This window comes from Nyctibius grandis, chromosome 28 (genome assembly GCF_013368605.1).
Source record: "Nyctibius grandis isolate bNycGra1 chromosome 28, bNycGra1.pri, whole genome shotgun sequence".
Taxonomy (NCBI): domain Eukaryota; kingdom Metazoa; phylum Chordata; class Aves; order Nyctibiiformes; family Nyctibiidae; genus Nyctibius; species Nyctibius grandis.
Window position 1 is genome coordinate 1,703,843 of NC_090685.1, and position 15,581 is coordinate 1,719,423.

The following is a 15,581-nucleotide window of genomic DNA, read 5'->3' on the forward strand; positions in this document are numbered from 1 at the left end:
CTATACCAAGTCAGACTCATTCCATTTACTGTACTTTCAGGATTTTTTGAAATAGTTTTCAAGAGCTACACAGACCACTGTCAATACTATACTGTCATTACTGCATTTATCCCGCCCAACCCCGAAGACAATAGTCTGCTGGTTTCTCCTAAAAAGACAGCAAAAACCTTGACAGTTTGGGCTGTACAATGCGAGATTTCCTCACACTCTAATTTGGCAGAAAAGGAAGATGTGGGCATTGGGTTTCGGTTTGGTTTTCTGTTTTGTTTTGGTTTTGTGTTGCTGGTTTTTTATTATTTTCAGTTCATGTGAAATCAGTACTATTTACAAAACTTGAGTGAAAACATCACCATTCTGAGTAAGTTTAAGTAATACAATAGTCAATCCTCTCAAAGAGTTCAAAGTAAATTGAGTCTGACAGGTGCATTCCCTTTATGAGACTGTCTGCCAGTTTTTGTTCTTCAATACCAAGTTCTCTTCACTATCCCATGTTTTTACTTTGTAATTCTGTAGAGCATGTGAACCACTTTATGAGTGAAGTGCAACAGAATAATTCTTATGTTTTTCTTCCTTTTTTAAAAAATAAGAAACAATAGAACAAACGTGAATGCTGCTTCCATGTAGAGACTAACATCTCCTGCTGCTCTGATGCGAACAGCTGGAAAAGCCTAATTACCCAAGCTGTTTTGTAAGAGCCCAGTAAACTTAGATCTGTTTCTCAGTAAAGATGCACTTGCTTTATCTTTGACAGGAAATTCAGACTGTGTTATTTTTGACATCCAACTCTTTTCCATGCTACGTACTACGCGTTTTTGCAGAACTCCTTGGAAACAACCTGGAGCAATTGTTTGCACTGGGTTCACATTTCTATTTACAAACACGCTTTCTAGCTTGACTAAACTGTCAGCCAGTTAATTACTGAAAAATCCAGACATACCCTAGACAATCTAGATATGACTTATCCTGGCTCACCTTGGAGGAAGAGGCTCTGGTCGATCCCACGTTGTTCTTTTTTCAACATGATCTACATAGTATACTCGACCATGCTGGTCTACTCTCTGCTCCCAGCTGAAAATAAAACAGTATTTTTATCTTTCTCCAGATCAAACTACTCCAACCATTCATTTGCAGTATAAAGATGAGAAATGTTTGTTTTCATAAAATGCTTATTGCTAAATAAAATGCTTGAAACACTAACACTTGGTTCACAAGATGCACCAAAAGGCTGTACAATATATAGTGGTACAATGTTCATATTAACAGTAATTCTATATCAACCAGAATACAAAAAATATTCTACACGACTACCTCCAGTTTCTGTGAAATTGAAGCTACAATTCATGCCTATGCACACAATTTTAGCAAGCAATGAAGCGAAGTTTTGTTCAATATCAAGTATATCAATAACCTGTTGAACAGAATCATCTGTAGAGCACAATCCCCTTTTAGTGTAACATTAATTCAATTTAAATGCTCAAAAGATGCAAATTTTGCACAGATCACATATGTAGAGTTCATCGTAAGGGCACTGGTGACATATTTTCTGCATATGCAGTATTTGGGATACTGACTTACTCCTGTATTTGCATCAAATGTAACACTGCAGGGCAAAAAGCATGTTAATTTGCCATTTCTGTTGAAATCAAAATGGTAAAGCAACAACTGATGTTTTCAAGACTGCTTTTATATTTCACAGTTATCCTGCAAGTAACTGAAGTAATTCAGACCTCTCCTACCATTTGGTTCAACTGCCTGCAAATTAAGGCAGGTATTTCACCAATTATACCATCCACAATGGGAAACTTTTGCTTTCCCTCACTCAAAGAGTCCAGAAACTTTTTTTTTTCCTAAAGTTCAGAATCTAAATGAGAGCTTTGAGGCAATGGACCCATCACCTGACAAATTCCACATGTGCCTGAAACACAACATGTGTGCCCCCGCTACTCCCAGGAGCTGCAGTATGAAAGCCCAAAACTTTAGGACATACCACACATTATGTACTGCAACAGCAGCTTTTCTTCTGCTTATCTACACCAAATATTTTACTACCTGACTTCATTCTAATTTGAAGACAGCATTATTTAAAACTTCTATGTTTCACTGACATGGGAACACATTGCAAGTATCAAAAATATCTGAAATATTAATTCTTTTCTTGAACAAACCATGCCTGAAGGCCTACCAGACAAAGCAGTTATGAAAACCTCCACATTAATATCGGGGAGGATTTTTGTTATGCAGCAAAAGGCAGATGTTGTGAATGTTTTGTTACACCTACTGTAAGTAAAATAAAGTAAAACCAGAAATGTCAGCACACAGACAAAAAATTGTCATTAAACTCGTACCCAGGTGGAAGAGGACCTTGACTGACTGTAGTAAGTGCCTGAGGTGGAGGATTTACTGGCTGGACTTGTCTTGATACTGGAGGTGTGGTGAGTGCAGCAGTTGCAGGAGCTGTTGTTGCAGCTGTTGCCCCCTCAGGGCTCGGTTCTGGAGATGTATTTGCAGCTGTACCTGCCAGTGATCCTGCACTGGCCCCCTCATTTTCTGTGGATGTGGCTGAAGGACCGTTTACACTTGCTATGATGTCAGAGATATCAAAGGCACAAGAAAAAAAGCCTTTAACTGATATTTTATCACCAATGTATTTTAGAAGTTGTAAATCACAAAAGTAAACATGCAAGAACTGGTATTTCAACGTGCACACATACAGCCACATTTTAGAGCTTACACAAAAACTAAAAAGCAATTTTATCTCGCTTTGTAAAATGTTTTAATCCAAGAACTGCCACTGATGGCACAATTTTGATATTTCTGATAGAATAAATCATATTTACCAAAGCAAGTTGTCTGCATTCTGTAAACACTAGGAGATCATAAACAAAAAACTACTTTCTTGCATTGATGAATTAATTATTTTCCATTTATTATTTGGAATAATAATTTAAGAGACAATAAGCATAAAACTTTCAAGAAGAGATTTGACATTGCATGGAAAGAGATTATCTGAACAGGAGGGGAATACACGCATTCTTTAAACGTTTTCAGTTTCTTCTGAATGCCATTGGGTGGGTGGGATTGAAAGCTGTATACAAGTCAGGTCTTATTACTGAACTACACTGGATTAATCTTTTAAAGTAATTACTGTATCGCAGTTTCCCAGCCAGACTCAGCATTTATCAATTGTAATAATGACACTACTGAAATAGATTGCAGTTTATGGGGGTAAAGGAGTTACCCTAAAAACATCAACTAACTTTTCAGGACTACTTGTCTTAAAGTTTTGAAGGTTTTAAATAATCAGGTAAAGAAAAAAATCTATCAATTTCAGTGCAAGAGTAATGAATGTTTTAAGTGCTGCTATTTCACAGAGTTTAACTGCAATTGTAGAAACAAATAACTAGTATTTCAAAACTCAATATTATCGAATTGAGACAGTTCTGTGGGTCCTTCAGTAGATTTCATCTCAAGCCTCAAACTTAGTGGATGTCTTAGTACACTAGTAGCATTCACTTGTGTCCTTTTGGTCCCAGCTCCACTACATACAGCAGTATCACTGCAATCATTACTTAGCAGACATGGAAGCGAGAAATTTCTAATAATAGGGACAATTAAAAGCTAAAAACTAGTCCTGCAGAAGTTATCTGCCAAAGAATTTACCATTAAAAAATGTAGTTAAAAATCAGTGTCAGAACCAGCTATGTTCATTCAAAGAGTGTGCAGCTTTGATATGAATGCCTGGCCCTAGAACACGTACCAGCTACTGAAGTGGGTCTGCGGGGCGTGGGTGGAGGTGGTCTAGAAGGCCTGGGAGGTCTAGAAGGTTTGCAGTTTCCATTTGAGAGTAATGGAGAATCACCACCATTAACAGTCTTGTTTTCACTGGGAGCAGCGTCTTCACAGCTTTCAAGGCCATTCGAGTTAGTCCTTTTGCAGGAAAAGACAGAAAGGAGAACTGCTCTAATAGTGTATGGGTGACGTTAAACTTTATGGAAGACACCAGAGCGTAACAGTTATGACTAGGTAAGATTTTTACATTCATAATAATTATAAAAACCTATAAATCTGTATAAACTTGCTAAGAGTTTATCTCCTGAGGTATATGAAACGTCAACTGATGAAAAGGTGGCGAAACAGATGTATAAGATCTGTCACTGAAATCTTCTCTTTCATCTCCCAGCGTGATGCACCTGCCTGTAGGCCCAGGCTCTGGATTTTGCTGCTCAGCTACTTCCACCCACGAATTCCACTTGTCCCTAATGAGATGGGAAGCTAAGACCTGAGAACGGCCTGTGTGCATTTGCTGCACGGGGCTGGCATTTGCTCAGATCACACAGAATGCTTCACATTTTTAGAAAACTCAATTCCACATACACCAATTTCCCCCCTAAACTCAACTCTGGAAAGGGCTGGAGAATTTAGGACTAAGCATTAAAGTTCTGACCAACAGCTATGAATATGAGCTTCTCAACTTTACAAGAATTAAGAAACTAAATAGCAGTACTCACCCATTCTGTACTGTTCAGTTATACCTAGCAGTGCATTATTCTGATACATTTGTAGCTCCTTAAGCAGAGTTACAGGTATCTACATCTTTACTTCTAAAGCATTTTATTTCCAGAATATATTGAGGAAATAAAAACATTGTCAACTAAAATTCTAGTGGCTTGACAGGTCAAGTACATAGGCCATCAGTAATAAAACCATAGGTTCCAATTTCAGCCCATTACCTCTAAAATTACTTTCCTTTAAATGTACACAACATAAAAACCAGCAGGTAAGCCTAAGTAAATCACAAGTCACAGAGGATCAAGTAGAATAATGTACATTTGACCTTGATATCATTGTCAAACATGGTTTTGCTCTATATCAGGTGTCGTGCACACAATTCACACCGTACCACATCAACCTCAAAGTAAATGACTCTGAAAGCGTGTACAAACCATTAAGTGATCTGAAGTTTGTAAGAGCTATAGCCTAGGTTTCCCTCAGTCCCAGAAAGCGTGCTGCTGCTGTTTGAACATTAAAGTCCCAAGTGTAACCTTTTATCTTTAGTGTATTTGACCAGTTGGCTTAAGGTATAACAATGCATATCAAAGCATTATTACACATGTAACGATAACCACTGCTAGATATATTGCAGATCATTTACATGGTCCTCAAAATGGACCTTTAATGAACACCAAAAGCCCCACTGTTTGGTACTAAAACCAAATCAGCTATTATTAGTATTATTATTATACCATTACACCCTCAGGCATTTTGAATACCCAAGCCTGGAAACATTATTCGGAGCATGAAAAGGAAACAGAACAAAAATAAACTTTCATGGGAAGACTTTAGACAACATAGCTAAGAGAGTTACTATCTATTAAAAAAATAGTGAAATTTAATCTGGATGACTCCAGATGTCATCCAAGAGTGTTGTGCATTGTGCAGATCCTTAAAACACTTGTAGTACCGGGAACTAATTAACACAGCATGGTGCTCATTGCACCACCAAGTATGGTCACAATTTTATCCTACCAAGCAGCAGGGTACATAGTCCAATATCAACCTTAAAACACTGCAACTGCTGGACAACTTTTGGTATCTTAACAAATCTAAATATAATTCTGATACCTATATGCTATAAAGCAGAACAGTGTAAAAATAACCAGTGCCATTTACTCACCAGTGGGATTTTTTTTTTTATTTTACTTTAGTTAATTGGGAGAATGATGAGGAACACAAACGGAAAAAAGAAACAAAAGATCAGTCAGGTATGGAGGCAAACTGAAGCCAGAAGATGGGGCTGACATGGAAAACCATTTAATATGTGAATGTACAATGGTACAGTATTTTTGCTAAGGACATGCTCAGATCTTAACAGATACTGTTGCAGGGCACACTCAGAAATTTTTCAGTTGACCTCTTTATAAAACATACAATTCCTCTTTCAAAACTGCAAACACTAAAAAGTAATACAAAAAAAAGAGGAAAAAAGTCTTACCGTGTATCATTCCTTACTTTGGAGCTATCATTCTGTGTAGGACCTTAAATACCAGAAAGAAAAAGACAAGAGAAGTATGAACAACATTCTGAATCATCTTCAAGAAAAGCAGCAGTCTTTAATGCTCACATTTCTTTCAAATGTGGAGGTGATACGCTACATGCTGCTTATCTACTGTCTTATTTCAAAACTGTATACATTTTGCATGTGTCTATATGTTCGTGTGTGTATACATTTTTTTTAAACCACTACCACTGTAATTTTCACCTTATGGAAGATGTAACAAGATATCATTTGACTCTATGAATATTCCCCAACACACACTGTTCAATAACATTGTCTCCTGTCTTTACAGCAGTATCAAGCAGCGTTCTCCACTCTTCAAGCTGGCTTTTCATATGCTCTCCCTTTTCCATGATGACAGGCAGAGCAGGAAGGGCAACAACTTCTCTAAAATATTCTCTCCGGTTGGCTAGCAAGAAACCACAGGGGCTTTGTTTTCTGGGGCTCTCAAGCCTGGACCCTTCCCTTTCTCTGTAAATTAATTAGCATAAAGGCATCCAAGCAGGTACAAAATATGGCTGCACCCCAAACAGAATTATAGCAGCTCAGCCTAGATTTGCAAACGTTTTGCAACTGCTTATTCAGCCAGCTTGGAAATATTTGCCTTTTGTGCCATGCAATACTTGAATATGCAGCACAGAACTGCTCATTCACATAGACAGCACAAATAGTTTATTTCCATAGAATTAAACAAATGTCGTTAACAAAGACATCAGCTATCAATTCCGACGGGAACTATGTACAGATCTAAGCCAAAGACAAGGACGTGGTCATGTAAAGGCTTATGATAATGTGCTGTCAGAGGGCTGTGGACAGCAGGGATTTTAATCCCAGAAACAGAAATCTTAATTTAAAAGGCTACTCAACAAACAATGTATTTGCCTGTAAGTACCTTTAGCCTGTACAATAAGAACGTGTTAGACTAAGATTTAACTCTTTCCTCAAGTGCTCCCATCCCCTCATTATCTGGGAACCTTCTGCTGAACTTCTGGCTTGATATGTCAGCGTCTGTCTTTACTGTCAAGCCCAAAACTGTATATAGTACTCAATCCCACTACCCGCATGCCTTTGTGTACTTGCTAGCACCTTTTTCTCAGTAGGTGGATTTCAGGAAATGGAAGAAAGCACAGATGAAAACCAAGTATTGCATAAGAGGAGAATTTGTTACTTTCACTAGGTATTTCTATCGACATACCTCAGCCCTGCTCTACAAGCCCCACACAATCCCAGCATTGGGCTTGTATTTACAAAAAAATCCCACACCATCAGATCACTGACTGATTGGTTACAAAGCTAGTATGTTAATTCACTTTTCCTATGACACATGGATGGAATCTCAAAGCAAATTCCTGTAGTCCTCACAAAAAAAAAAACCCCAAACTCCGAAGCCTAAAAACTGCCAATTAACTGCCCAGCTAGTTGCCACAGCAGTGTCTCCAATGCTGCCTTCTGGAGAAATACCCTCTTATCTATTTCTACTTTGCAAAGTACAATATCCTCAAAAATGCTCCATTGCCTGACCTGCACCAATGGAATTAAACCCCTTACTTTTTATTTTGGTGTAATTACACATTTCACACATGTTCAAGATTTTCAGTTAAAAATCATTCTAGTTATCTGAAACTGAAGATACCAACTAAACAGAACAGCGAATCCCTCTCTGCAGCACTCCACACAGAACAAAATCCATAAGAACATCTAAATGAGATATTTTAAGAAAAATTAATATAAACCCATGTGTCCTAGTGGGCACTATACTTATTATTATGGGATCAAACTAACTTATTTTATATTCTTTTCTGTTTACGATGTTATTAAACATTCAGGGAAGCTAGAAGCTTTCATTAAAGTTTGGGATTGCTAGATGTAAGTTAGCAAAGTCCAGAAAATAAAGCTACCAATCTTATTTTCATAAGGCTGAAAATCTTCACTGTGGACTATGACTCCACCTCAAATAAAAATGCGTAAGAGTTCTGGTCTCTACAAACAGGAAGTTATAGAAACTGCTGTTGTGATGATTTTTAAAACATTGTGTTAAAGCTTCCAGAAAAAAAAAAGCTTTGTATACCAGAATACCAGACACGTGTAGAGGGCACATCTGAATTCAAAGTTACTTACTTCTTGTACTTGAGGCATCACCGTTGGTTAGGAGCTCAGGATCTACCTGCATCCCATCCAGACAGACAGACAAGTCCCCTACCACTTCTGCTGGTTCTCTGTCACCAACAAGATGCAATGTCACCACTACCTGCTCAACTGAGAAGTACAGAAAAGAATAGTTTAGCTTACTGTATAACAAAAAAGTGCATTTTATTCAAGACGACAATCATAGACCACAGTGATCAAGGGGGAAAAAAAAACCCAAAACAAACCTCAGAACTACAGCTCTGTCTCTCCATAATTTTTTATATTTTGTGTGGTAAAACTAATCATTTCCAGATGTCAGTAAAAAGTTACAATTTCTACAAAAAGGGGAAAACTGGAGCATAAACCTGTTGCTGCCTAAAGAAAAGATCATTGCAGCAGAGCATAAGTCTCACGTTTCTGCCCACACTTCTAAAGCAATTAATACACCTGTCCTCAAAAACCTATAGGTAGGAAATGTAATTCACCTTATTCTTCACACAGAGCAGATATCAATTCCATCTTCTGATTAAAATATTTCACATTTATCTAATGACATCGAGATTCACATTTAGAATGTGAAGATTTTGCATCATATCCCCAGACCAAAGGTATTTCCAGGGTAAATAACTGTTTTCCAGTGAAACAGAACTGTAAATAAACATTCTGGATGAAATGGTCTGAAACAAAATCCAGTGAATTACAGCAGGGTATCTGCTGTCACACAGAACAATGTAGTTACCCAAAGTAATTTTCACCCAGATTCAGCAGGACAGTTACACTCTGTCAGGTGAACAGCTCCTTACACTGCTACCAACATGCTCATTTACAGTGCCCACATCCAGAAGTCCAGAAGCAAACACTTCCTTAAAGGCCAGAACCTAAATATGACAGCACAAAGGTCTGTGCTGTAGCAACATAAATTCTGTAGTGGGTGTGTAGAATTCTGTATTTCTCTTTCAGGCTTCACAGGATGCACATACTGCCTAAAGGCTAACTTGTTCTAAGATGCATGAAATAATACAACATATCCCTATAACACTGCTTAGAACAAAAATAACTTTACACATTTGCTGGCCCAGCACCAGGAACATACCAGTTTTCATTTTTAAGCTATATAAAAGGAAACACACTTTTCTTTAATTAGGCTTTCACTCTTGCACATAACAGCAAAGTGAAAAACACCATTTTTTTTAATGACACCATAGCAGACTGTGTACAACAAAAAAAGATTACACTGAAAAAGGAGGAGGAAGCTCATAAATGCAATCTGTAGCAACACAAGGAATTCTTAAGGGCCATCTACAGAGCTGCACACAGCACTCACTAACAGGCAGTTCCTGACAAATCCTGCAGCGTTCCAAGGCATTGTTAATCTTATACTTACGTTTCATACTGTTTGATTTCAAAGTCTCATGAATATCCAGAGCAGCACTCCCCAGAAGGACATCGGATTTTAATGTTTGATGGCTCCAGACTCGAAAGTTTAATTTACTTACAGGAGTGACAATTCTGGAAAAAAACAAACCGAAACTAAACCAAAAGAGTTGAGCACTGTGTAAGGGCATTTGTTGGCAGGGGAAATGGGTGAACTGAGCAATCTACTTCAACTGTCACTTAAAATTATTTAAAAACAAAGAGATAGCGGTGGTAACATCAAACCATTTCTAATTATCACATTCTATTAGGCAGTGATGTTTATATGTCATGTAAATCAAGACTGTTGCAAGACTGTTACAGACTGAGAACATTTTTTATTATTACTGTTTTAAGGGAAATACCTATAGAAAAACTACCAGCTCACGATCAGCATCTGAGTGTAACCAGGATTAGAAAAAAAGACCGATCCTTGCAGGTTCACATTTCATGAGTGCTCAGCATTGATGTGAGAATTTTTCACACAGAGAGGGCAGACAGCAAATTCGCTTTCTGAAGAGGTTATCGGAAAATTTTAGGACATCCCGTAAAAAGGGAAGTATTCAGAAATACTAAAAATTATTTCAAGTGTTTTTAGAATATGTCTGTTCCCTTAACAAGCTGGCACATACTTACATCATATTATGACAGAGAAGCAAGAATATATATAAAATTATTTAACATTTTACTAGTATACTTCTGGCTTCACAACGCATTTACTGAGAACAGAACACCACTGTACATCTTCCACGGCTTAACAATTCAAAAACTGCCCACACCATTTCCAGGAGTAGGATGTACCAGTTCTACAGTGTGCTAATCTGACTATGTCCTTGGAGAATTGGGTCCAGGTTTACTACCAGAAAAGTCCCTTATGGACCCAACTATCACACCAGTTTGGTTTCCTAGAAACCAATTAACTTACTCCACTAAGTTCCAGGTAGCATTAGTGTAATCTTCCACGAAGCTGATGTGCACTGGGTGTCTCTGTTCGGTGCTTACTGAACAAGAGCAAAAACTGCCCAGGTATTATTCTGTGGACTTGCACAGTGCAAGCCACGAACATTAAAATTAAAAAAAAAAAATAAAAGGCAGGCTTTAAAAGCTAAAAGAAAATTCTGCTCTTGCACATTGATATGCATGTAAAGCACAAGGTTTTCTTTTTCTTAAAATACTTCTTTGCAGTGGAAAGTAAGGTAAATAGTATAACGAAAACTTCATAATAATATGAATTACACGAAAAGAACAGGGACAAAAAAGGTTTTCATTAGGCAGGAATGTTCAAGGTGCCTCAAGAATAATAATCTAGAATTTAAGCATAAGCAAATACACAAGCACAAGAGTGACCTTTATCCCAGTGTTCCATGTGACATTCTTAAGAGAAAATGAAATTTTATAGAAGCTGCAGATCATTTTTTTTCTGTCCTTCATACTTCCTGTCATCCCACAACACAAATACTGGGGCCAAGCAAACATCAACAGCTGCACTCATCTTGAATCTACTGTTAGTTTTGCACTCTCAAGGCACAAATTAATCAGAAATTTTGTACTTGTGATTGAATTTAGACGTGCACAAGACAGAGCTAACTACCTGTGCTATGGCATGGTACACAACAAAGTGGTACACAAAGAATAGCTACACAGTATTTCTGAAACACCATAACCTTAACGACAACAAAAACGTGCAGTATGAATATCAAATTACCCTACTTTCGTTACTACTCACAGAATTAAAGCTCCTTTGATATGCCACGTACATTAATACAGGATACTTTCCTTCATAACCACTGGGTCCTTTCCATAGGACATAATGCAATAGCTTGCAAATATATATTCCACAGTGTAGTATATTTGCTCCAAATATTACACAAATATCTTCACACCATGTAACACCGAATGCCTTGCTTAAAAAGGCAACCCTTAAGTCCACTGTCAATGCATTAATTTAGCTCAAATTGGAAAATAAAACCATCAAACCTACACAGTAAGATGCTGTTTCCACTTTGGACTACTTGTATTGTTGCATTTTTCTGTCTTCTTTGACTGCCCATCTACTGAGACTTCCACGTAAGGGCTAGGTCCAAACCATTTATTTTTTTCTTTTAGTTTTGCTGAAATAACTGTTAAGAAAGAGAAAAATAAGAAGATCAATAAGATTTCAACTGCAAATAGTATTTGTCAGTTGTGTGCTTCAGTATTCAAGTATAAGGTCATTGATGCCTGACAATAACAGTCAGGAAAAAAAAATACATTAGATGGACAAAAATGCTCTTGCATCGATTTTAGACAATCATTTTATACACTGCTATAGCTCACACAAATGCCTAAAACATGCAGCAGCACTTCTATAACATCAGACACTAATTAATAATAACCAGGATAAGATCCACAAAAGATCAGGTGACCACCAGCCAAGAGAATTCCTGGAGTTTATTACAGTTGCTTGTTAAAAAGCTCAAAACATGATCTGTCTCTCTCATTAAGGAATCATGGAGAACTGCCACCACTTCTCATGAAAAGAACATCATTAAGAAACAGAACTTTGTATTAAGTTCTCTGTATCAAAACAAATTACAGGAAAGCTAACTAAAGGGAAATTGAGTTCCAATAACTACCTACTGTTCTAGAAACAACAAAACCAGGACAGGACTTGCAGTTCTAGAGGTTTAATTGGGGGGGAGGATGGGTGTGAGTGCTTTGGTTGGGGTTTTTTTGTTTGTTTTTTTTGGGGGGCTGGGCTTTTATTGTTTTGGGTTTGAGGGTTTTTTTAAACATTCAACATCACTGACTGCAATGCTCCTGTCTTTCCAAACACTGTGGCTACGTTGCCCCCATTTAGCCAAAGCAGCACACGTGTGCACGCGTCTGCTCCCGACATTTGAGTCGGATTAGGAGTGGTCTTGGATTCCTTGGCAACACTAAACTCGCAAAACAGTACTTAAGACAAAGATATTGTCATTTCCAACTGGCCAGTGAACTCCACTCTGTTCTAACAAATAACAACTTGGTCTCCTGTGTTTTTGTTACCCACCTCAGCTGCACTATGTCCTTAAAAAAGATGGCTAATTCAAGCCCATATGGCTAATCTACCCAGATTCCCTTTATAGTCTCTACGGTCCTTCAGCGATTTAGAGAAGTAGCTTAGTATAAACTGCTCTGAACTCTCCCAAGGGAAACTCTTTCTCTCTATATTACAGAGATCTCTCAGAAATTAACTCCAGTTAGCTGACATTAATTTTCACAAATAGTTCCCCTTCCCTTCATGTCTCCAGTACTTCTATACTACAGCATCTCGTGCCTTCAACATCACCAGCTATCTCAAAGGCATCAAGACAACTTTGAGGCAGCACAAATCAGCAGTCTTGTACCTACTTTCAAGGTTTGTTCTTACCAAGACAACCTGAAAGTTCATTTACAACCAATGAAAACAGCAGAAGGGAGGGGTGAGGGTAGGACGGGCAGGGAGTGCTGTTTACAGAAACATCTACCAAAGGTCATGCCTGCTTGCAGAGGAAATAGTTTGTTTGCAGACTGTGGCTGAACTTCTACAGAAACTAGGAACCATTCAAGCACCTTAACAGTCTCAACTCTAAACACGGAGACATTTCAACTTCACTTTCTTTATGCAAATCACAGGCCTTCAACGGAGCAAGCCTTAGATGGCAATCACTGCTTCAATCCTTAGCTCTGCTCTCCAGAGCTCTGTGGAGGATGTACCTCCTTCCAAACCTCGTCAATTTTTCTCTCTCATATCAACCTGTAGGGACAAGATTTCTCTTAAAGTCTCACGGCCTACTGAGAAAAAACAAGCTTGTGACCTCAGTGTGACAGCTAGAGCCAGTATAACTTAGTCAGTTCCAACCTCCTTTCTAGTCTAAAGCTTTCCCATCTATTTTTGTCAATTCTTTTCATCCCCACAAGATCAACTTTGCGAAACATCTGCATATACCCACAGATCTTCCACACTGAAGGTGCAAAATTTACCCTTGATGCTTCTGCGTACATCCACAGATCCCCCATTCCCAGGCTTCAGCTTTTATGCTTCAGTAAAATTTGTCAGAGAGCAAAAGTGAGGAAAACCTGGTGATTAAGTTTCAACAGTTGCTTCGTTGGTGGGGCACTACAAAAAGCAAAGCATGTCACGTAAATCCCTTCCTATGCAATCTACAGGTGCTCAGTTACAGTAATATTCTCATCAACACTTTTATTAAAGCTCCTTTACAACAGTGGCCATAAAAACATGTAACAAGGGAGAAGCAGTAAGTCAAATTTCATGAACTTAACTTGAGATGTAAAAAGATTGTTAGGAGAAAGCGTTAGATTTGGTATTATGTCAAGTGTTAGTAACTGGAAGCAGTATCATATCGCATTATGACATTTCAAGCAGGTCTGTTCTGTACAATTTACTTAACAGCATTCAAAAAGAATTATTCCTTCCCTTTTTTAACATAGAAATGTATCATTTCAAAATACATTTTAGATAAAACCCTGAACAAAATAGCTATATTTCTGCCAAGTAATGATGGCATAACACCATCAATTTTATTGTGCAACTTCTCTCAGGTTTTGTACAATTCACAACTTCCCAAAATGCAACAGACCAGTAACTTCTGTTTAATTGTGGGAAAAACACTTTTACATTTCTAACCAAAAAAGATACATCCTTTCAAAAGGCTTACCAGTGATTTGAAGCTGTGATTTCATGGAAAACCCACTGGATGGTCCTGACCTGGACCCACTGCCAGCCATAATACGGGCTGGATCTTCAATCTGGATAAGAGACAAAAACATTTGAATGCTCAAACACTCAAAAGTTGAATCATCCGTTTTTTGACATGTAGATACATTACACTGCAACCAAAACCACATTTCTTTTCTTTCTAGTGCCTTTCCATTTCCCCAAAGCACCGAAAATGGTTTACGGAGGGCTTAGTCTCTACTAGCACATGATCTGTAAACACTCATGTCCTAGGCAAAAGAGGTCTTCTGATTTTGTCCTTTCAATTTGCCAATTAACTGAGAGTGAATGATGTTCTAATCACAAAGTTTGCTGTACCTCTTATGTCTGAAAATATCCGCCTATTTTGATGTCATAAGTCCTGGGTAAGAAGTTTATCTTCCCATGTCAAGTATTACTTGGTTTTAAAAAAAAAAAAAAGAAAACCACAATCCACAAGCATAGGAAAAAAGGCTGAAAATTAATTATTAAATTAAAAAGTGAATTTCAAATTTAAAGCAGCCTGGTTCTGTATGTCTTTTGTTTTCACTGGGACAGATCAAGTCTACAGACAGGGGCTGTAATTCAGCAAAGCACTTCACTAAAAGAGGAAATACATCACTTCTGAAAGAGGGTAAGAGAACCTTCATTTACAGCCCAGCCTTCCCTCTTACCACCCCCCAATCCTCACACTGTGAGAGCCTGATCCTCCCAGCACCAAAGCCAGCAGGTATTCCTATATTCTGTGAACTTAATTCAATTCAGTATTTGGTTTTGGGGGGCAGGATGGAGAAAGTGAACAATATGCATCGTACAGCTTTGATATTAACAGACAGGAATGAAATAGTGTGCTATTGTCCTGGTTTCGGCTGTGACAGAGTTAATTTTTTTCCTAGTAGCTGGTACACTACAGTGTTTTGGATTTAGTATAAGAATAATGTTGATAACATCCTCGTGTTTTAGTTGTTGCTAAGTACCAAGTCAAGGACTTTTCAGCTTCTCATGCCTTGCAGTGACAAAGCTGGGGGGTGCACAAGAAGCTGGGAGGGGGCACAGCCAGGACAGCGGACCCAGACTGGCCAAAGGGATATTCCAGACCCTATGACGTCTGCTCAGCCTGTAAACTGGGGGGAGTTGGCTGGGGGGCAGCAATCGCTGCTCGGGGACGGGCTGGGCATTGGTCAGCAGGTGGTGAGCAACTGCATTGTGCATCACTTGTTTTGTATAATCTTTTATTATTATTATTATTATTTTCTCTTCCTTTTCTGT

General features: G+C 38.1%; 1 protein-coding gene across 2 annotated transcripts in view; it reads right to left on the reverse strand.

The window, feature by feature from the left end:
• Positions 1 to 15,581, reverse strand: part of ITCH (itchy E3 ubiquitin protein ligase) — a 63,418-nt gene that overhangs the window by 22,259 nt on the left and 25,578 nt on the right. Inside the window, exons 2-9 of one of the 2 annotated variants that reach the window (XM_068419624.1) lie at positions 14,275 to 14,365; positions 11,577 to 11,715; positions 9,567 to 9,691; positions 8,174 to 8,311; positions 5,993 to 6,035; positions 3,758 to 3,927; positions 2,346 to 2,580; positions 973 to 1,068 (exon numbers count right to left, since the gene is read on the reverse strand). In XM_068419624.1, the coding sequence (XP_068275725.1) occupies positions 973 to 1,068; positions 2,346 to 2,580; positions 3,758 to 3,927; positions 5,993 to 6,035; positions 8,174 to 8,311; positions 9,567 to 9,691; positions 11,577 to 11,715; positions 14,275 to 14,344 (1,016 nt within the window). In that variant the 5' untranslated portion in view covers positions 14,345 to 14,365. The remainder of the gene's footprint in view (positions 1 to 972; positions 1,069 to 2,345; positions 2,581 to 3,757; positions 3,928 to 5,992; positions 6,036 to 8,173; positions 8,312 to 9,566; positions 9,692 to 11,576; positions 11,716 to 14,274; positions 14,366 to 15,581) is intronic. The other variant, XM_068419625.1, reaches the window with a different exon arrangement.